A 23,032-nucleotide genomic window follows, 5' to 3' on the forward strand; every position below is an offset into this window, starting at 1 on the left:
GAAGTCCGCTACAAACGTTTCGCAAAGTCGACAACAAAAAGCAAATTCAATCTTGCCTCTTTGCTACCAACGAACGACGCTGCATGGTACCATGCATTTAGAACTTACCATCAAGTTAAAAAATGGTATGGAATCCAAAAAAATCCAGAAACTGGGGCTGGAAACGTGACACCAACGGGCTTGTTCCAGTAAGAATGACAAAGAAACCAGCACCCGAGACTTTATTAAAATTTATTTCATGCAATTGTAAAAAAGGATGCGGCGTTGCATGTAGCTGCACGAAAGCTGGATTGAAGTGTTCTATTGTATGTGGGTGCTTTAATGGTCAAACATGCTGAAATTCGCTAGAGGTTCACATCGATGTCGAGGACGAAGAAGAGATTTTGTCAATGAAAGCCCAGAATCTCAGTATCACAGGCAATGAGTTAGATTATGACATTGGTGACGAAGACTGTTATTAAGTAACATAATTTATAGTAACATAATTCATAGTAATGTAACATAATTTCGAAATCTACCATCGCTGGTATATCTGTGGAGTAGACCTACTGGAGATACCACAATAAAAAAATGCGCCATGTTCTATACCTCATGGTGGTGTGGAAATGAGTTTATAAAATTATTATAATTATGTAATGAATAACCCGAAAAAATTACAAAGTTGGGAATTTCATCATTTTTTAGAAAAATATTCACATTTCCGCCACTGTAACTCGTTACATATTAGACTTACAAAAAAATACATTTTACAAAAAATGTAGGTAATTTAGTTGTCTTTAAGTTTGTCTTCAACAATTTGGTTGTAAAAACGACCACTTCACAATTATTTTGAAAAAAACAAATTTTGGCACCTTCAATCCAAGATGGCGGGTCGAGCTCGACCCTCCCAAGGTCGAAAACTTTTTTTTTTCCTTAGAGTCCCAATCTTAACAACATATATCAAAATCGCTACTACCTAACCTTTTGCAAGGTAAAACTCCCCACTGACTGGACTAAAGTTGATATTTCACAATTTTAGAGACAAGTTTGGCAATCATTTGGGATTTTATAGTAATTATCAAGAAAAACAATCTTACCTTTTCTACCACGCAAATATAATGAAATATTAAATATGCTTTATTAAAAAACTATTTTGACTGACTAAAAGTTGTTTAAAATTAAAAATAGTTTCCAAAATAGTTAAAAATAGTTTCCAAAGTTGTAATAACACATTTGTCGTACATAGGTATATATTATATTCTGACACAAAAACGCCTTTTTAACGGTGTTTTATTTTAAAATTTATATTTAATTATATTTATATAGTAGTTTGGGAAAAATAAATTTTTAAAATCATTATTAACTCAAAAAATTGTCAAATTTGCCTCTAAAATCGTGAAAAAATAAAAAATTTATTGGCTTATATTTTATAATTTACAACACAAATAAATAAATACTTAACTGGCCTATATTTTATAATTTACAACACAAATAAATAAATTCTTTATTGGCCTATATTTTATAATTTACAACACAAATAAATAAATTCTTTATTGGCCTATATTTTATAATTTACAACACAAATAAATAACAGAGTACATGTCCGTCTTTCCGTACTAGATATTTGCTAAACCTTTTGATTGAAAAAATATATTGAATTTGATCAAGTATTTTGGCCTCAAATCCAAATTTAAGTTTTATATGACGAAGGCCGCGCAGCCGTTTATATGACGAAGGCCGCGCAGCCGTTTATATGACGAAGGCCGCGCAGCCGTTTCTCTTAAGCAGAAAAAAATCAAAAAAGATACTCTTTAAATCCCTGGTGAAAGACAACCTTGGTGTTGTTTAAAATGGCACAACATGTGATTAGTTATCAGATCTGAATAGCCAGGTACCTTATTTCCTCTAACCCAATTCCCCCCTACCTTTCAGTATCACAGAACACCCCAATTCTAACCACTGAGAAAGCCTTTTTTTGTAAGTATCCACTCTTTAGAATCTGTATTTTTGTAAAACATCTGTAATTCTGTACCACTCGCTATATGGCCACAAACCAAAGATATTAGAAGAACAATATCTTTGCCACAAACCTAAAAGCACTGTACACTCGCTGTACACTAGCGCTGTATGCTCGCAAACATAAAAAAGATTATTTGGTTTTCCGAACGGAATCTTATTTGTACTTTTCAATTTCGGCGCATTCGGGAGCCATTATGTGCTTTTTATTTTATTGCGCTTTTATAGGGAAAGTTGTTAATTTATATGAAAAACTTAGATATTTCCGCTTTAACTGCCGTTCGCTCTGGTACTAGGTACTGCAATGCGTACACCAACTTGTGCCATTGTGCCAACTGGTGTTGGTCAAAAACACCCTATTATTCTATCCCACAATGTAAAGGGGACTAAGTGTAAACGTATAGGGAAAAGTAAATTTCTCTTGCTTTTTAACATTCCTCTTCGATCTTTCTAAATTAACAATATATTAGCTATTCATCTTATTATTAATAATAACTTTATTAAATCGAAGGCACCAATCCAAATCTTAAATCTTACCTTAACTAACTATGGTACCGAAGGGATCACGGCATCATAGTATCATCTCTACACAAATAAACCAAAATCTACACATCTGTGCTGATGATGCAAGGCTGTCTGAAATGTTAATTGAAGAAGGAGGAAAAAAATCACGAAAATATTGTAAGGACTTTTTTGTAGAGTGAAAATGATTATGTTTGGGGTGGAAATTAGACAATTTACAAAATACATCTGTAGGTAGATATTATAAGGAATACCTGAACAAGTGATCAAAGGGAGAGTCCAAGTGCCAAGTGCACGAAGCAACTACAAATATCTGCAGCTATACTTATCCAGCAGTATATTTAGAAATCAACAGTTTTTACTACTCCAGTGTATCACAACCAACAATTTATTATAATCTTTAGGAGAATGAGTGCTTGTTGGCATATCACGAACAACAACTGGACACGAGTCACATCTTCTTCACTTATTCATCGTCAGATTGACTAGAAAGTTGATAAACAACAACGGCGAATAGCCCTAATAGCCGACCGGGGATTATTGTTCTACGAGAATGCAAAGAGAAGAGGTCAAACCTCAGCCCGAACCGCAGAGAAGATAATATTAGTCTCTTGGGAAGTACGTCTTTACTTAGATATGTATTAAGTTATTCAAATAACTAAATGGAGTCTTACAGAATATTTACCAACATTATTCTAACAAATTACACCCAACTCAGGGTTTAAAAATGATTTATTTCTTAAATCTTATATGAACCGCGTTATATTGTAGGTAGGTATTACCTACAGTAGCAGTTTTGTTCTATTTTTTAATTATACCATCCAAGAGTTGAACCTCCTCGCAGACAGTGAAACTCTGAAATCCTCTGAGTATTCTTAATGAGAAGGTTACTTAGTTTCTGCCTATTCAGATCTCGTCAGCAAACGCAGCTGTAGCCTTTTGTAGCCATTTTCGTATTATCTTTCATGCTAAAACAAGGTTAAAAAATTCTTGTTTTCCCAATATCTCGGTTTAATTACTAATACTAAATAACCTGTTACCCAATTTATTTTTCAAATAAATTATATATACAACAGGGACATTCACAGCAAGGACGTGCAATGAAATCAGACTAAACAAAAACAGTTTATTCTACAAAGAGATGATATATTATGCCGGAAACCATTACAAATAAACAAAGAAAAAATTCAATATAGATTTTTGCCACATTGAGCCAGATAAAATGTAATAGTATGTAAAATATAATTAGTAGTTTGTAAACATAAATGTACAAATAACTCAAATAAATAATTCGGTCATTGAATTTTTAAACGTTATTTTGAGATATCCCGCTTATTTATTATATGTTTTGCAATAAAAAGATATCGTAAAATAATAAATACACACTATAGATTGTATACCAAAATATCTATTGTTATTGCGTAGTTTTTGTTGATATTTTTCTCCACAGAAACGGTACTGTAGAATGCATGGACAAATCTTTACATTTCTTATTCAAGATACGTAATGATTATTATGTATCATCTGCCAGCCCAAGAATATATGTGGTGGGAAAGTTCTAATGTTTATCAGTGTATGCAAATCGTGGATAATTTATTAAACTTGTTTTGAAAGTTAATGGTTCGTGCATCGCAAATAGATTCCGCGAGATACGATTGGTATAGTAGGAGCATTGCCGGTGAGAGGTTTCCTTACTGAACTGCCTTTCGCCCTTTGTATTGTGATATTGGGATGGTGGAATATTAGTCAATAGACTGTTATAAACACTAATGTGTTTCATTATCTGGAATGAGAGGTGATATTGAAGAGAGACCGAACAACATGCATAGCATACCTACTCTTTATACCTATATACCCGCTCACAGCTGTCTCGCTTTCTCTTGTGCACTTCAGACTATAGTCACATGTTCATTACGGTGACTGGATAGCTTGTCAAAATGAAAATTTAACACACGTCATGAAAAGTGATGAAAAAAAAACTATGTTAAATAGGTTACGTAGGTTAGGTTTATAGGTTAGTTTTTTTCCATCGCTTTTAATGACTTAGTATTACTTTTTAAAGGTGTGTTGAATAGTCATCGTGTTGAGTTATCATGGAACCATTCATTACAATTATCACTATTAATTTATAACTACCAAATTTAAAGGTGTGTTGAATAGTCATCGTGTTGAATTATCATGGAACCATCTTAAAAAGGCTTACAAAAAATGAGCTTAAGTATATGTCTATTTCCTGATCCTAAGGATGACCCCAGCAGGCCAGCAATGCCGCGCAAGGTACACGTCAGCTAGACGAGATAAATGCGTGCCTAACATTTGAACACGGTTGACAGAGAACTAACTTTGTGCGACCCATTATTATACTAAACATCACTGCAGCTAAAGAACGATCTCCCGTCTTTATGCTTCCTTTCTCATACGACCAAATCTTTATGATTCAATTTCACTACGAATTTACTGTATGATACGGAATATCTTCTATTTAAACTAAAAAATAATAGTGTTTGTGGTGGGTGGGCATCGGACGGACATCGGGCGGGAGACAAGGATTTCTGTACAAATCTGCAGATTTATTCCGAGATTGTCCGAATTTTGTACATTTGATCTACAAAACAAGATAAAGGTCACTGTTTAGCATATTTATTTTTTTATTCTTTTATAATATAGTATTGATTACATTTTATTATTTTGACTGTCCAACTAGGAAGGATTCCCGTTTCAAGACAGTCAAATTTACAGGTTTCAAGTTATCCTAGACGAATACAGGATTTAAGACTAGCTAAAATAAGTATATTAAAACTAAGATAGATAAAAAGATACATAAAAAGATACATAGAGGCGTTCGTGATTTCAAATTACATTTTTAGTATCATTTCGGAATCAGTCCTGCCTAGATCCAACAACCATTTTGTCACTCTTGGACCGAAGGATGACAATTCACACAGTCTCAGCTGAGAGGGGATTTTATTATATATTTTAGGACCGAGATATGAGAATATTTTTTGATAAGCCGCTCTGTTGCTTGTTGGAACGGAAAGGTCATTCCTCCCCTTACTTCTGGTTTGATGTTTGTGTTCGGCTGTTTTCATTTTGTTTTTATTTTTATGAACATGGATAATGATATGATATTCATATAAGGTTTCTAAAAACTCAGCGTAAAGCCCGAATAATGCCCGGGACTTCAGCTAGTATATTATATTCCGTAAAAACCCTCCATTAAGCATTCCCAGAGATGATACAGACAAGATTTTAAAAATAATCAGTTTTTCAATATTTCGTTTCTTCGACTACTTGTGCCGCACACAGCCGCTGAAATAATAACAGTTAGTAATTGCATTATAGAAACAGAGACAGGAAAGTGAAAAGTGTTGCCACTTCATGCCACTTGTATTAACTTCACTGTTATTTACTTGAAACGTTAGGTCTTTTGCTCTTTGTTGCGCTCCGGACGCGAAATGGCAACTCAAGAAAAGTAGCTCGAATCGGCGCAATCAACGATATTACATTAAAAAGAGTTGAGCATCTTTTAATTTTGGAGTTAATCTAAAGCACAAATTATTAAAAATAGTTTTTTTTCAAGTTGTCACTATGAACTTTATTTATTTAATACGAACAACGCGGCATGTGCATTTCGTGGCGTTAATTATGAATTGTGTAGTTGAGTAAATGATTTTGTATAATTATTGTGAGATATCTCGTAAAAGGTAATATTCCAATGCTGGATGCAGTGGTCCTGCAGCGATTAGGCTGTATTTGTCCACAGAGGTAGATACCAACTCGCAGTACCGCTCTGGAGAAAGATCCTCACTAAGATTTGGAACTTTACTTAAAATTATTTTTACCATGTTTCGTGACTAGATCTGAATAGCAAGGTACTTACAAACCTTTCTTTATCCCACCTCCTATTCGTACCCACTTCTTTCAAACTCGTAACGTACCTAAAACCCATTTGTTCCGGGCAGCATTGTGAGGAATCCAAATTAGAAATAAAATAAACCAAAGTAGTGAAGTACGAGGCATTTGCGTGCCCGAAATTCCAGTCAGCCACTGACTGATTATCAAGTTATATTTGTATGACGAGGTCTGTGAGCCCGTGCATGAAAGTAAATAAAATTATAACGGTGACGTAATAAAAACCGTTTTCTGTGCTCATCGCTAGCGAAGAAAGTTAAGTAAGGCTTGGCGCTGTCATCGCAAACATTTACGTGATGAAATAATTATGATGGCAGATTCAACGCTATTTCACTTTTAAATTCTGATGCTTAATGCTTCGTTATAACATATTTTGATCACAGAAAGCTTATTAGAATCGTAAATAAAAAAAAATTATATTACGTAGATTTTTTGTATACAGTCGAAACATTCACATAAGACGTTGTGAGATGGTTAAATTGGTCTTTTGGAAAGGAATATGATAGGTTTAGAGGTTTCTTAGTAGACGGTGATTGATATTGACTTTGATTATGGCCAAGAGATGAGATTCTACATTGTTGTTTGTAATTTTTATGACTTTTTCATAACCCAGAAATTTTTGTTTTTCTTTCTAAAAGAAAAATAATAAAACGATTCAAAATAGATCTGATGTTCATTAAGAGATACATAAAGCTTAACGACGGCCTGCATATTAAAAACACAAAAAATATATATAAACGTTTAGCTTTACATTATTACGCAAAATGGCCAGCGTGATTGTGAAAAAACTATGATGTAAATTATTTATAAAAATGTTCGAAAACCTTCAACTTGGCGATAAATTTTGGTACAATAAGTCAACTATATATTATACTACACTGTCCAGAAGGCCTTTTACATATTTAAGGTAGGTTTTAGGTTTTCAATGGAAGGTCTGGTCTGGTATAAACTCTTGACAAACCAGGTGGAGGATTTCCGTCAACTCACAAACTTGGTAATGTCGGTTCTCTGAGCCGAAAGGTGTCGAGAGAAATGGAGGAACCTCTTTAAGGAATTAAACGCATGTTATTCACGATCTTCAGTAATGACAAGATGACACTAACCAAGCGTGTATAAAAGTAATATTCCATTGAGGTTCACCTTATTTCACAACGGGTAATTCAATTGGTCATCAAGACTAGATGCTCTGGGTTCGAGTCCCAGTTCCGACCCTAACCTTTTTTTTTCATTTTCTGTCTTTATATCATATTATATAATGAGAATTGTTGATTTTATCTTCCACTGAGTTAGATAGTTTAGGATACTTTCGGTACCGCTCTAATAAGAAAAAAAAAACTTCCTTTTGCATTACAACATTCTTAAATTTGCCATAATTTCATTGATATCAAACAGTTAAGACTAGTACTAAAGTACACCGGGCGTACCGACGATATGATATTTATATGGCATATGGACAATTTTAAACAACAACGATTTTGTAAAATAAACCTCACTCACAAACGTGAACCTAAAAACATTATTTATATCTTCCAATTACTGTTCTCTTAATTGAATCTGATATCTTTCTTTATTTAATTTTAAAATGTAAAACTTTTGCAACATAATTTAGATAATGTGTTATCAAAGCAGCTTTATGAATGTCAGAAGATAATCGCTTTAGCAATATCGTGTGAATTTCTCATTAATCAAAATTGTTCCGCGTAAAAATAATAATAAAGTTTGATGGATTAAATTTTTATGTAATATAACAACGTTTTAGATTATTACATTATACTTTCTTTCATATTTCTTCTCGTTTAATTTTTAATGTCGATAATATCGTTACCTAATAAACCACTTGAAATATTGTCGGCAGAGATGAAAAATCATTAAGAACATTTTTTGCAACAATAATAATATTTCTATAGATGTTCTGCAAGCCATACAAGTTGAATACATTTGTTTAGCTTATCATTGAAAATGAGTTTTGTATCGGGACAGTAAGTTAAGATGTATCTCTATTTTACTTATCCGTCAGAATGAAATTTGTAGCGGGACAGTAAGTTAAGATTTATCTTTGTTTTACTTTTCCTTGAAAATGAGATTTATATCGGGGCAGTAAGTTCAGATGTATCTCTATTTTACTCAACCTTGAAAATTAGATTTATATCGAGGCAGTTAGTTAAGATATATCTCAATTTTACTCAACCTTGAAAATGAGATTTATATCGGGGCAGTAAGTTAAGATGTATCTCTATTTTACTTAACCTTAAAAAGAGATTTATATCGGGGCAGTAAGTTAAGATGTATCTCTATTTTACTTAACCTTGAAAATGAGATTTATATCGGGGCAGTAAGTTACGTGGTGTCTCTATTTTTACTGCTTACACTAAACATCGAACGTGGGCCGTATTTATACCACATGTTCTCATTAATATCAAAAATTAACAGCGTTACTAGAGTATGTAAGTTACAATTTTTGGATAATAATTTGAAATAGCATCTAGAGTAACTGTTTTGTAGAAAGACAGTTTTACTAGTGATTCCAGAACTATTCTCGATCCAAGTTAAGAACAACCTGCTGGCGTACCAAATTAGGTTTGTTCTGCGCTATCCAACCCCCCCCCCCACTTCGTTCCTTCACCATCGCTCGGCTTCAATTCCTGTCACCGCTCACAATTCAGTATGTCCTTGGCTTTCGTTCTAAGTGCCCGCGCTTAGAGAAATTAACCCATTTAGACCCTGCGATAAAATGAATGTTCAGCCGATATGTCCAAATTCATTATCACCAATTACGAAACACAAAAAAAGACATGAAAACATCATTTTTTGTGTTAATTGTATGACTATTCGATTCACAACAATGCATTTTTATGATTCAAGGATAAAGATAGGTAATATATGTATAAAATTTGTGAATGTTGGTGTTGATCGGTTTTAAAAAAATAAATATGCCGATAAAAATGCCATAAGATCCAAGATTCACACTTTTTTATTTGGAAAAGCATATCTCACAATAAATAAAGTTTTGGAGAATGTCAATAACGATGATTCAAATTTTAAGCGCAGCACTTTCCACAAGAATCAGTAATCAAAGAATTGGGTTTTCCATATTGTAATCGAAAACGTTACAGTTTATTGACGGAGCGTGAAGACTTAATTCTTTGGCGTAGAGATTCCTTTAGGGAAGGTCGTACGATATACTACCTCGATGAAACCTGAATTAATGCAGGTGATGTATCGAAAAAAAAATTGGGTTGCTAATACTGTTAAATAGAGACGAGATGCTTTCGCACGCGGCCTTTCCGTAGGACCCCCTAATCCAGCCGGTAAGGGAAAACGCTTAATAGTGTTACACATTGGAAGTGCTGCAGGATTTGTTCCGAATGGCCTTTTAATTTTTAGCCGATTTGATAAATCTGATGCCAAATAAAGTACAATATGTATTGTAATACTATCATCACCATTATTTGAATGCATAAAATTTTGTGATTTTTTGTTTTATTTGTCGGTAGACAGGTATTAAAGTAGTGGGTCTGAATGTGTTAACGCTCGTCCTCGTAGAAGTGGGGAGAAGGGGCGGAGACATGCGCGTCCACGGGTTGTTCTAATGTCGGACCGAGAATAGGAAGGATTTATTCCAATAGTAAGGAGGGTTTGAAAAAAATTACCCATTTGTTTTGATTAAGTACCTATATTAAAAGTCGAGAAGACCAAATAATAGAGAAAATAACATTTTTTTAGTAGAATAACTTGAGTAAAAGGTCAAAATGTAATATTTAAACATCATAAAAATCAGAAAAAGATTCATGATAAAGATTTGGTTGAACCCACGACCTCGGCACACATGTTTCACATTTTTCATTTGAGAGTCGTTAATGTTATTTTCATTGATTAATTTTTATTTTAGTTTTTACTATCTACAAAGATTCGTAGGTAAAATAAAGTAAAGCATGCATATTATAATTAGTATAACTGACAAGAATATATTAGAAATAGTCGTTTTCATAAGGTAAAACTCCTATCAGAAGAATCTTCGTGTAGTTGGTCCATCGTACGTGGTTAGTGATGTTATCCAGCTGCGATAAGATCGTAACACAAGGAAGAAGAAACGCATAAGGTACAATGGTGTATTTACCAGCTATCGGTAGCTCGAATGTTTGAACTTTGAACAGGATGAACCTTAAATACGGAAGTGTGAAAACCATCTGACACGGGCAACTTGTTCACTGTGCATTCTTCCGATGTTTAAAGATTAATAACTTCTCCCGTACGGGTAAAACTGCTAATGTTTAAATGCGCTACATTCGACAAATGAGCCATTGTCTAAGGCTTAAATAATAGGATTTCTCTAACAAACATCCCTGTATGAGGAATTCACTGTTACTCCGCGGACAATACTGTTTATAAAAACGCGTCGCGTGTGTTCATAACTTTTACTATTGTGATTCAAAATAATTCGTGTTTTTACTCATTCGTTTTTTCTACGTGCTGATCATGCAAGAGTCTCAAATTTTGCGAATCAGTGGTACTGTCAATATGTATTAAACTTTTGCAACATAATTTATGTTTGGTTCAGAAAATAAAGATCCATAGCGCGAAAAGTTTGCATTTCTTAAAGTAATCTACCCTGCGAACAGCTATTCCGATCAGAACGCTTAAATCACTTCTCTGTGGTACAAAAATTAAAAATATTTTCACACAAAAACTTAAAGTAGATTTCGCGCAACCATAAATAAGGTTGACACGTTCAATTCAATCGACGTAGGTATTTAACAATACAAAGGCCGATGAATATTTCAAAATTTATCATACTAACTAAATAAAAACTCATTTTTATATCACCAAATCAAACTCTCAAAGGTTTACCAGCTTTTAATTTCAGTATTCTGAACATTGTTATATTCAATAAATAATATTTCATAGAACAATCATAATTACTGATGGAAAATAACATAAAAATCTGTCAGAATAATCTACTAGTGTTTACATATGGAAGGTCGTCAAAACTTAAAAGAAAGTATATATTTTTTTAAATTATATTCAATTACTTATATTAAGAAGCTCTTACCTTGTATATCCCATCTACGAGCTTCGTAAGCTCCTCCGTCTCCATGATGTCGGGATCCAGCTTATTACTTGCGGAACACCCTGTACAATCGTACCACTTCTACCAACCTCACGCTACTTTCACTGAACTGGCGGACTGAACTTCACTTCACAACAACTAACACCACTACAGCATCAAGCCGAATATTATTTACAGAATGACGCGAATGTCACTGTTACTTCGGTTAGTAAATTTTATTCAAAAATGATTTCCTTGGTTCGATGTTCATTATTTGATTTGGACGATTGCAGCGGTCGGTAGTAATGTCTCATCTGGAACAAAAAACAAATCATTAAAAATAATGTGCTTAAAGGTTTTTCAAAAGCACGCCATTTTTTGGCTGGTGCTCTAACACACATACAAATTTATCTGTCTGTAGGATGAAATACTGAACTCAACCAAATCTCTATGTATGACTTTTTGACTTTTCCGGCGAACAATAGTGAAAAGGATAAACATGACGTGAAAGTATATTATTTCTTGAACCTATTTCGGTTGCGAAAGCACAATAATTATTCATGACGAAAATTCGAAAGAAAATATTTATATATTTAATTATTAGCTGAGCTAAATGCCTAATGTTTTTCTCCACAATGAACATCTAATGAACAATAACATAAAAAAAAAACAAAATACTTAACATTGCGACGGTAGTTAAGATAATAGATATATTCTATAACATTACTGGAAACACCATTAATGAAATAAGTCGATAGACAATCCTTAGTCAACTAAAATACTTCAATGTACAAATTATACTGGTGTCAGTCGCACAATAAATAAATTAAATAAGTCGAAGCAGAGCTAGGGGCAGTTCTTTCAACCAGATTTTTCGTCCTGCTTTCCGAAATGAATTCTATTAAGAACTGTTTATATTTGGTGATTGGCACGTTAACTATGTCAATAACATCGTTATAATTATTACCGAAATTCCGTCTATGGTGAACGGGAGTATGAGCGGGAGTGTGATTCCATCTTAGACATGTCGCAATAATACGGTACATAATGTTGCAATGTAGGTTTGCGAGGTAAATTAAAGGAATCAAGAATAATAAATACTCGTAGTTTAGGGCTGTCAATTGCTGATTTATTTTATATGTAAATAAGTTAAGTCACAAATTATTCCTAGTTCTTTTATTTTTAGTAAATTTAGTTGATATAGTAAATACACATTATTGACACGTTCGCTTATTATACCCATTCTAGATATAATAAATCAGAAGAATTAATTTTGAATTATTTTGTGAATGAATAGCATATCTTGAATGTTGAATTGTACTTAATCTGACTTCTGATAATAAAAGAAATGTACAATTTTTACGGTTTAAGTATGTTTAAATTATCTACATATTCTTAATACAAAACCCAACGTTTTAAAAGTTTTATTTTGATGTTATTTCAATATAATTAATAAAATTTAGTTTTTCATCAAAATATACACCCAAATCATTAACCTCGATTACCGTAAGTACTATATTATTAGTGGGGTAATCATAAATTGATGATTTTTTATCCTACAAAACTTCATAATTACATTCGCTTACATTTAGTTACGAAAAAGTTTTAACAAGTAATTTGATAATTTTTGACGGTCATTAATATTTCTAATAGTTTTGTATATTTTCATATCGTCCTTAAACCTTAAAGCCTGGACATTTTCAGTACGATGAGTACTTATAAAAAAGTGTATTTCACAATCGTGAAATTTACCTCTGGAGTTTGTATTTATTTAGTAATAATGCACAATTCTGCCACTCACTGCAATCAGTGGGACTGGTTTTAGTGAATTGTGCCAAAATATAGTTATATAGGTATAAAGGTTTACCATTTTATGATAACTACATATTAAAAAAAATTTCCTACGAAATATTTATCATAATCATAAAAAAAATTTCCTACGAAATTTTTTTTATGATTATGATAAATAGAGATACGGGACGAAAAACTCAAAAATGATAAGATTATCCACGTGGAAACAATATCACGCAAAAATCAAAAATTAAGAACATATTAAAAAAAATACTTACAAAGAAGGTATCCTAAACTTATTTTTCAAATAATTATCGTTAACTCACAATAATTGCCAAAGTTGCATCCAAAATCATGAAAAATTGGAAAAAACCCTCTTCAATGGCCTATAATTTAAAATTAGAAACACAAATACATAAAATTGTTCATATCCATAATGTATCCACGCTGTATAATTAGAAAACTTAGGACGGGTTGTTTCGGAGAATTTGAACAATTCATCAGATTTCAACGTTCATTTTCCAGTTCTGTGAAAGATTTTTTCAAGTTCTGTTTTGATTTCAGTTTTGTCAAGAAACTAGCCTATAATCATATAATAACAGAACTTGAACAGGATTTTCACAGAACCCGGAAATGAACGTTGAAATTTGATGAATTGTTCAAATTCTCCGAAACAACCCGTCCTAAGTCTTCACTTTGGTTTAGTATTTTGATCTCAAATCCAAATTTAAGTTTTGTATGAAAGAGGCCATGCAGACTTTCCTCTTAATATAAATAGCAAACATTCTTACCTAAAGATATTAAAATGATTGGAAGCAATAATTGATAGTAAAACCTATATAAGTGTTTTACAAGCGCACCCGACAACAAATTCTCCGAAATCAAAATTAAATTTGACACCATGAAGAATTCTTCCTTTTTTCAAAGAATTCAGATTCTTCAATATCACGTTACTAAAAGCTAATGATTGGGACTAATTGCGTTTTTGGCTCATTTCGGCTGTTCTAGCAAAAAATAAATAAGAATTAGAAATAGAAGTAGAAGAGTATTGATTTACGGAATCTTCGAGGGAGAGGGAGAGGGAGAGTTCTCATCCTGTCATTATGATTGATCTGTTCCCAAACTTAAGCGTAGAAAATAACGAAAGAAATGGATAATTTTTTACTCCAATAAAACGAACTCAATCAGGGAACAGTTCACAGAATAGTTTTGTGCTTTTATTCACTGCGGGAAATGTGAGGAAAGGAGAATAAATATCAAACTGTTTGACAGTTGGAAAACTGTTTGGACAAGTTGGATTCATCGTCGCAATCACAAGGTTAAGTCAAATAGCATAATAAATAAACAAATGATTATTTTTCTTTTCTATTAATTCTAAGATAAAAAAGAACCTCTATTATCATCCGGCTATGGCTCTGTTTGTTGGATTAGTCGATTTGATGATGATGAGATAAAACAGCTCCAAAATAAATACTACACCGGTCTGAAGATGTCTTTAGTCGGCTGAAATCAATCTGCTCAAATGGTTACTATTTTAAGTTTTGTTTACGTTAACTCCACCAACTCCTGGGCCCATCATCTTTTGGGATACCTTAGTACAAAACATGTGTAACTTTATTTTTCACACTTCGGTCAGTGTAACTAAATTCACAAAACGTTATAATTTTTTTTAAATCGTCGTAAAAAGTGAGCACACAATTTAAAACTTAAAAAAATTACATATAGAAAATTCTAGTCCCTACCACAATACCCAGTGCTCCTAAAATACGTTTTAAAACTCCCAACTTCTTACGCGAAGAATTCAAGACTGTTGCAGACAAAATGTGATAAATGTGCATTTTATTGCATCCGCAGAGCTCCTTAATAAAGAATTGCAGACGGGAGTGCACGAGCGCAAGAGAAAATAGTGAAAAAATAATATGACTGATGGTGCCATTGCATACGCGCTATATTAGACAAAAATATCTGAAAAAGACCAAAAACTCACTGCAGACAAATGCAGTAATTAACTTTTTTTAAATTTTGAGGTTGAGGTCTGATTAACTAAGGATTGTTAGTTTTTAATGATCGTAACGTTTGGTTCATTTCGTAAAAGGTTGATGAAGCTTTTGTGAATAGCTGAATGATGAAGAAACTGTGTTTAACCTTCAAAATTATAATCATTCCGTGTTTTCCCATTGTTAAAAATAAATATGTAGCTCTTCAATCAACTTATATAATGAAGTGTATATTTTATTAAGATTATAAACCCTTCGAGGTTTGTGTTAACGACTTCGATCAACGTAAAATAAAATAGGGGTGATAAATAAAATAATAGAAAGAGGATAAACATGTAGGTAGGTCATTACTGAAAGTAAATTAAATTGGGGCATTTATTGACCAGATTTTTCCAATAAATTTGCTTGCCTTAAGGACCTTTATACTTAGTAGGTGGTAAGATTTTTAAATGTTTAAAAAAATGTTCAAGCGATTTTTTTAAACCAAAGAGCCGGTTTTAGTAAAATTGTAAGCACCGCAGTAAACTATTTATCTTCGTATTCACCGTTATGTAAATATTATTTTTAAAACTCTGAGAATATTTTAAAGCATGCGACTAATATTTTATAATGAATTTCATTCAATTAAATTTATAGAATACTATAGTATTTGTTTGTTATTTGTTTTTGCGGTGTTATGCCGTGTTGCGCTTACTCCTTGACTAAAGAAGGAGTTAACGCAATACGGCATAACACCACAAAAACCAATAACAAAAATACTTTTGGCCCTGAAAATCATTAAAAAAAAATATACAAAAATATAATTCCAAAAAACACAAGGTAGCTTTAGTAGAAGCGAAAACTTATTTTCCAAACTATTTTGCAAACTAATTATGCACAGAATGTTAAATTAAAATTCTTCGTGAGAAAATCTTAATCGTGCAGTAACGTCAGTGAAATAAATACCTACTACCTTCTACAGCAACCAACGTGCAGCTGGGTGGACCTGCAATTAGCAGAAATAATACTACCTACTACAGCACCCAACTTGCAGCAGGTTGGATCTGCAATCGGCAGAAATAATACTACCTACTACAGCACCCAACGTGCAGCAGGTTGGATCTGCAATCGGCAGAAATTATACTACCTACTACAGCACCCAACGTGCAGCAGGTTGGATCTGCAATCGGCAGAAATTATACTACCTACTACAGCACCCAACGACCAGCAGGGTGAATCTGCAATCAGCAGAAAATACTACGTCGTACATACAGCACCCAACGTGCAGCAGGGTGGATCTGCAGAAATATGGTAAATCATAAGTGATGCATGGACCCTTTTGCGATGCTGAAGTCACGAAAACGCAAGCAAAGCATTTCCCTATAATCCGAGCTATATTTATTTTATTCCATGTGAGTCTCGTATTTTCCCTGTTCTCGTGTATTGCATATTGCGCGACTCTCGATAAGATCGTTTTGTCGGAAATATGGGGAAAGTTTGCACGTACGCTATATAAGGATGACATCGGTTCTATATATTATCTGATATGTTTTTAAAAATTTATTGGGCTCGGGTTAACCGAGAAGCGGTTTAACCGGGAGGCTTTAAAAGAATATTAACCTTAATAATAATTACGTAAATCTAACTATTTTAAATGATAAACAATTATAAATCTGTTTAATTCTTAGAACAAGTGATATGTCTAGCTAGGAATTAATATCGATCAGAGAAACATAATGGCTACATCAACTTACATGTTCCTACCTAAATCATTTATAATAAATTATTATTTATGTTTCGCAAATATCGACAAATGTCAATGTAAAATAAATAAATTTAAATAAAATAACTGCAAGAGAGTGCAATATGCATATTTTTTAACTAAGTTTTTGACATTTTTTTTCATGTATAACAAATATGTACGGTATGTTATTAATTTAGCAATTTTAATAGATTTTAGGTAAACCGGTTAACGTTTCACAACGGATATATAATCGTATATAACCTCATTTATACCGGCAAATCAAAAGTCTAATATGTAAAATATGCATTCTTATTATATTTAAAAAAAACTTTTATGCTAAATATAATAGCTATTCTTTATAACATACATATTTTCGCTCCAAAGTCGTCTTATTTTTTGTTTTCTAAAGTCACTGGGAAAGTTATTATAATTAAACATTTGAAAAAGATAAGCTTTATTTTTTTATTTTGAACAAACCCAACTGATTTGATTACTGGAAATCTTAATCAAAAGGCAAGGCTTAAAACAAATCGCATAAATTATGAGTAGCTTTTTTTAAAGAATTTCTAATAATTATTGAAAGTATTATTTTCAACATTATAATAAATATTATTTGTATCGAAGAGTTTCACTTTTAAATTTATTAGGTTATAAATACAAACTCATTAAAATAATAGTTTAACTTATCCAATTTATCACTTAAAAGTTCTGGAGAATAAAAATACCGAGAATATTAAAGATGTTAATTAAATATTCAGTTTTCGTTGAAGGAAAGATTTGATTTTACGTCGATCTAAATTTAAAAACATCTCCTCATATATTTTTAATACTCCATTTAATTAACATTAATTGCCACCTAGAAAATAAATAACAATTAATTTCGAGTTTCGAAGAGTATCGTTTTTGCCAAATATTTTCTTCTGCTTGTTAACACACTACTTTTGTTTGTAAGCAAACTGATGTGTTTTTACAATATAGTTATAATATTAGAAACAATTAACATTTTACTAGTTAATACTTATCATTGAAAAATATATTTATCTCTATTATTCTAAAATAAAGTCACTCTTCGCGTCTGTCTGCTGGTACGCTTAGTTCTTTTAAACTACGCAATGGATTTTGATAGTTTATTAGTTGTTAGATATAATGAGTTTTCACTATAATTTAGAGAATTTCTTCCGGAAAGCTTATATTATTATTAATGCAGATTAGATTTATAAAATGTAGAAAAAAGCCTACGACTAACGCTGGGTACATTTCAGCTGGTTAATTTTAAATCATTCAACGTTTATTAATTAAAATGTTTTATTTTTAAAACATTTAGTACGAGATATGTTTATATTAACCGCCGAAGCATTGGAAAGATTAGAGAAGAAAAGTGCATCTATTTTTTCCTTCATTAATTTCAAAATCACGATAAGATAAAGGATTGACATCACTTATAAGTGTTATAATGTTTAAGGACCACTTTAAAATAAGTAGTAGGCTAATTGATATAACTCTTTACTAATTAATTCTTTTTTAAATTTTACACAATTAAAAAACAACCATTTACCCTACTGTTACCTACAGGGAGTTTTACATAAAGAGGGTGTTTCGAACCGTTTGCTGTTTATAATTATGAACTCATAATGAAATACTTAAAGAAACGGCACCAAACCGTCTTGCTCGTTGATTATTATGAACTGCAAAGCAATTAGGTACTTCCCGCACTAGCTCAATCGGGAATTATTCACCGTGTTTTCAGTTAGCTGATGGCCGACTTTGAAAATCACCGCTCTTCAGGAGTTGGGAAATGGAGGTACATAAAGTAAAGGGATATTTATAAAATTAACGATTGCTTTATAAATACCCCCTTCGGAGACCTATATTTTAGCAAGTAATTACTCCGCGCTTCTAGGAAAAGCTTTAATCTTTTTGTGGACGAATTTGGAAGTTAATTTACTGATTTTAAATCTATTTCAGCAAAAACAGGTGTTTAAATAAACCAAAACTTGTAACAAAAATTAAATTTTGTTTATCTTTGCATTATTCTACCACAACCAGGACAAGTGACGTGGAAACGACTAGATTTATTTATTTTTTGACTTGATTTATTTCAAGAGAGCGTTGAAACCATATGAAAAAGAAACCATCTGAAACCCTCTTCTTTAAGAATCTTAACCAATGGATAAGAATCTCCGGTTGTGCTATTTCTGACCATCATATTATTAAATGTTTTAACGGAATGATCTTAAAAATATCTCACAGGGTTTTACATTAACTTTCATGAATTTCATTTCATGACACTAAATTAATGTTTGGCTATCAGTTGTGTGAAATTTTATTACTAGGGCTCGGTGTCCTGGTATCCTGGTACCCGAATGCTATAAGCATAATTATTAAGAGACCCAACTGGTACGAAAACAAGACCAAAAAACACAAAATATATTTTTTTAACTTATCAAACGTTTATTAAATTCCAAAAATATGTAGAGAATTGAAATATTGTTAGATGAAAAGCTTTCATTTCTACCTCTTATTGAAAAAAAAACTGAAAAATCATCCTTTCCGAATGCAGGAACTACAGGAAAATTGAAAAAAAAACGACTTTTTTCCGAACCTATCCAGAATGTTCCCTGCAAATGTCAAATGGAGTTCATCAACCGGGAAAATTGACAAAGGAGAATCGACGAACGATGTTTATTGACCAATAAATCACAACACGTCTGTCAACATTCGGGAACGGTTATTTTCGCCTTTTTTCTATCAACGAGAGGCGTCTTTTTTCTGAGGAAGTGAACACGGGCTTCAATGACGATTCCGGATTCAGTAGAAAGAATTCGTTCGTTCTGTTTGTCTTCTAATTTGAGGGCAGCTTTGGAAAAAAATTGGAAAAAATAATGTTCTATTAATAGCGTTATTGTGTTAATTGAAATTTTTGTTTCATACTTTTGTCATCACGTTAAAATGAATCAATATATTTACTAAATAATAACGATAATATTTTACCAATCTCAGAACAGATATTGTCAAGTTATGCAGTAAATTAGATGTCACTATTTGTAAAATTTAATGTCAATAAACGCCCTGGTTGCCGGCAATGAAACCATTTTTGTTGGTCATATAATTTGTCTGGAAGAGTTTCATCACCCTTTCATTACAATGATTTTATTTTTATAGAAAGTCAGTTCCAAAAAAACATATTAATTTATTTTCTCCCGCCCCAGTTGTGCTAATACACTTAATACTCAATAACCGACAATGCTAGGTGTACACATTTGTAATTCAAATTTTAATAAGAAAATAAAACATTTGAATGGACACAGGGAATTATTTTATCTTTTAAAATAAAACAATAACGAAGTAAACGCCACTTTTATATTTTATATTTAAGCTACGGTTGCAGCGAAACCTGGTCAGGTGTAAAAAAAATAAAATTGGTGTTTCATAAGTTATTGTTTTATTTTAAATTAATGTCACATCACAAAGCATTTGCTTCACATGAAAAAATACATATTATATACTAAGATCTACTTTAATATCTATATTTTACTTTTGGTGACTTTGGGAGGGTGTTAATTATTATAATAAATAATAAAACAATAAGAATGAATTAAATAATAGTTAATTATTAAAGACAATATAAGCGATTTTTAAACGAAAATCTGAAACAGAAAAATCAGAAAAGGATACGGTCACATCTAGAACTTGAACCCAAGACCCTTGCCTTGCCGGGCAAGGATAGTAGAAGTTAAAAAGATAAATAGCTTTTTTCTAAATTCTCTTGTTTTTTCCCATTCAAATATCATACAAACAATTCAACTTTTGCACCAGAAACCTGCCATAAAATTTTGAAACTTCGACAAAGTTAATTTTTTACTTGTAATTTTATATTCATACTTGTTTATGCACTTTACCCTAGGACACCTAGTATTTTTTTTACCTTGCTTCCAAATAAATATTTTTTAAGCTGTACCTGAAAAAAAAAATCTATTTTTATAATGAAAAAATATCGAAAAATCATGTCTTACGTCAATTTTAATGGCAACATTGAGAAATGAACTATTGTAATATCTCCTACAGATAAGCGTAATTTAATCACAAAATTCAAAGCTTAAGCCAATCAAAAACATCGATACTATAAATTGCTATCCAAATACAGAAGTGTCCGAACAATGGCTGTAGTTCAATTGATTCTACAGATTGTCTGAAATACAATTCTCCTCTGTTATCTCTGTACAATTTCCAATATCCGATATCAATCAAAAGAATGGAACCTCCTGTTTGCCGACCTCACAGAATGAGAACCAACAGACAAAAATGATGCAAAGAAGTTTTTTTTTTCAATGTTTCTGGCTTTCACCATTTAAGGGGTTCCAGGCCTTTATTTCAAATAATGGACGGAGTGATCGTGAAATTATTTATTAATTTTAATTTAAATGGGCAGTTTTCATAATTACATGGATAATCGAAGGAAAGTTCAAGCTTAGAAGAGATGAAATTTTATGCAATTTAGATATGGCTCGATAGAACAATGAATATTTTTTAGAGTAACCAACAAATATATCATCTGAAGTTTGTACTTCCAAACTATCTGGGGTGTCAAGTGCGTGCATTTTAATAAAAGGAACGAAAAAGGAGAATGGAAATAACTGTTAAATGATAAAACTTCGCAAATACATTATTACTAAAAAGTAAAGTGCTGCATAATGAAACAAACAATTAACTTTCTTATCCACAAATAGCTGCTAGCTGTGTAATGTGCAAACGTCGGAAAAGTTTTGGGTTTGAACTATGTACATTCATTTAGTGATTTTAAACCAAAGTCGATTAGTATTGATGCGTCTATCGGTGGAAACGATGGCAATTACAGTCATGTATTACGGCTTTATATGGAATTGCCAATGATTTCGGTGAAAGTGTGTTGAGCAGACAATCTGTTCGTTAGTTACTGACCTGTGTACTCTGCGTTCCAGAAAAATGTAACATGGTGTGAAATAATAATATATGTTCTGAAACAATCTCTCTTTCCGATACTGTAATTAAAATATTTAACCACATTAATTCTCCGTTTATTTTGCACCGTAGTTTTGCCGCTCTTGGGGAGAATATATATTTTTTAATTAGTGATATTTATCTAGTGTTAATCATTCTATCTGTAATTTAAAGAAATATTATTTTAATACCATTATTTCTCGTTAATGATCGACACATGGTCATGGTTCACATTTCAGGCAAGGCTTATCTGTGATTTTGAAAAATTAAAGACTTAATTAGCGTTTGAAATTCGTATAAATATATATATATATATTTATATTCAAAGAAAATTTAATTTTTTTCAGAAAGAAATCAGCAAAATTTCAATTCAAATACCTTTCAACATTCATATAAACCCTAATTATATAAAAATCATTAAAAAAACAATCGTAACAAAACGAGCAACACTTCGTAAAGTCACCAAATTAAAATAATTGGATAATTGCAAGTTCAAAAGCACCCAATGTTTTCTTATCAATATTCACATTAGTTAAAGTGGACCGTGAAATCTGGATTCTCGTCCATAACGATGCCTATGTCTCGCATTTCCGTTACTATTTCTCAATTTATTTCATTTATTGAATAATCGAAATAATAAAGAGGTTTTTTTCTGGAAAGAGTCAAATTTTTGCATTTAAATATATAAATTTTTGATAATTAAATTTAATTTTTTTGTGAGCACCAGTTATTTTGCATGTCTTTATTACATCGTCGTTGTTAAGTGCTTTGTTACGAGCTGTCAAATCCGAATAATCAATATTATATTACCTACCGGGCTGAAGAAAGTTTGAAAAAAAATTGTCATTGAGATGCTGACATTTCTTTGGACAAACAATACAACTCTTTATCTGGAATTTTCTTATTTGAAGTATAAAATAGGTAGGTAGGTATTTACAAACCTACTTATAAATCTTATGATTTCGTAGAAAATTTTGGTTTTGATTTATTAAATAAAAACCAAAGAGAAGAAACCAAGAGAAATTTAGAAACATTATTTTTTGGATGCGAGGTCTACTATCCACAGAA

At 31.9% G+C, this 23,032-nt stretch overlaps 1 protein-coding gene across 4 annotated transcripts in view; it reads right to left on the minus strand.

Moving 5' to 3' along the window:
• The window catches only part of IRSp53 (Insulin receptor substrate 53 kDa), a 554,295-nt gene that overhangs the window by 350,949 nt on the left and 180,314 nt on the right, over positions 1-23,032 (minus strand). For all 4 annotated transcript variants that reach the window (XM_089638410.1, XM_089638412.1, XM_089638411.1 and 1 more), the window contains exon 3: positions 11,480-11,790. In XM_089638410.1, the coding sequence (XP_089494536.1) occupies positions 11,480-11,524 (45 nt within the window). In that variant the 5' untranslated portion in view covers positions 11,525-11,790. The remainder of the gene's footprint in view (positions 1-11,479; positions 11,791-23,032) is intronic.

The sequence above is a fragment of the Hesperophylax consimilis genome, chromosome 12 (genome assembly GCF_061612785.1).
Source record: "Hesperophylax consimilis isolate HC1 chromosome 12, BYU_Hcon_1.0, whole genome shotgun sequence".
In the NCBI taxonomy this organism is placed as follows: Eukaryota; Metazoa; Arthropoda; class Insecta; order Trichoptera; family Limnephilidae; genus Hesperophylax; species Hesperophylax consimilis.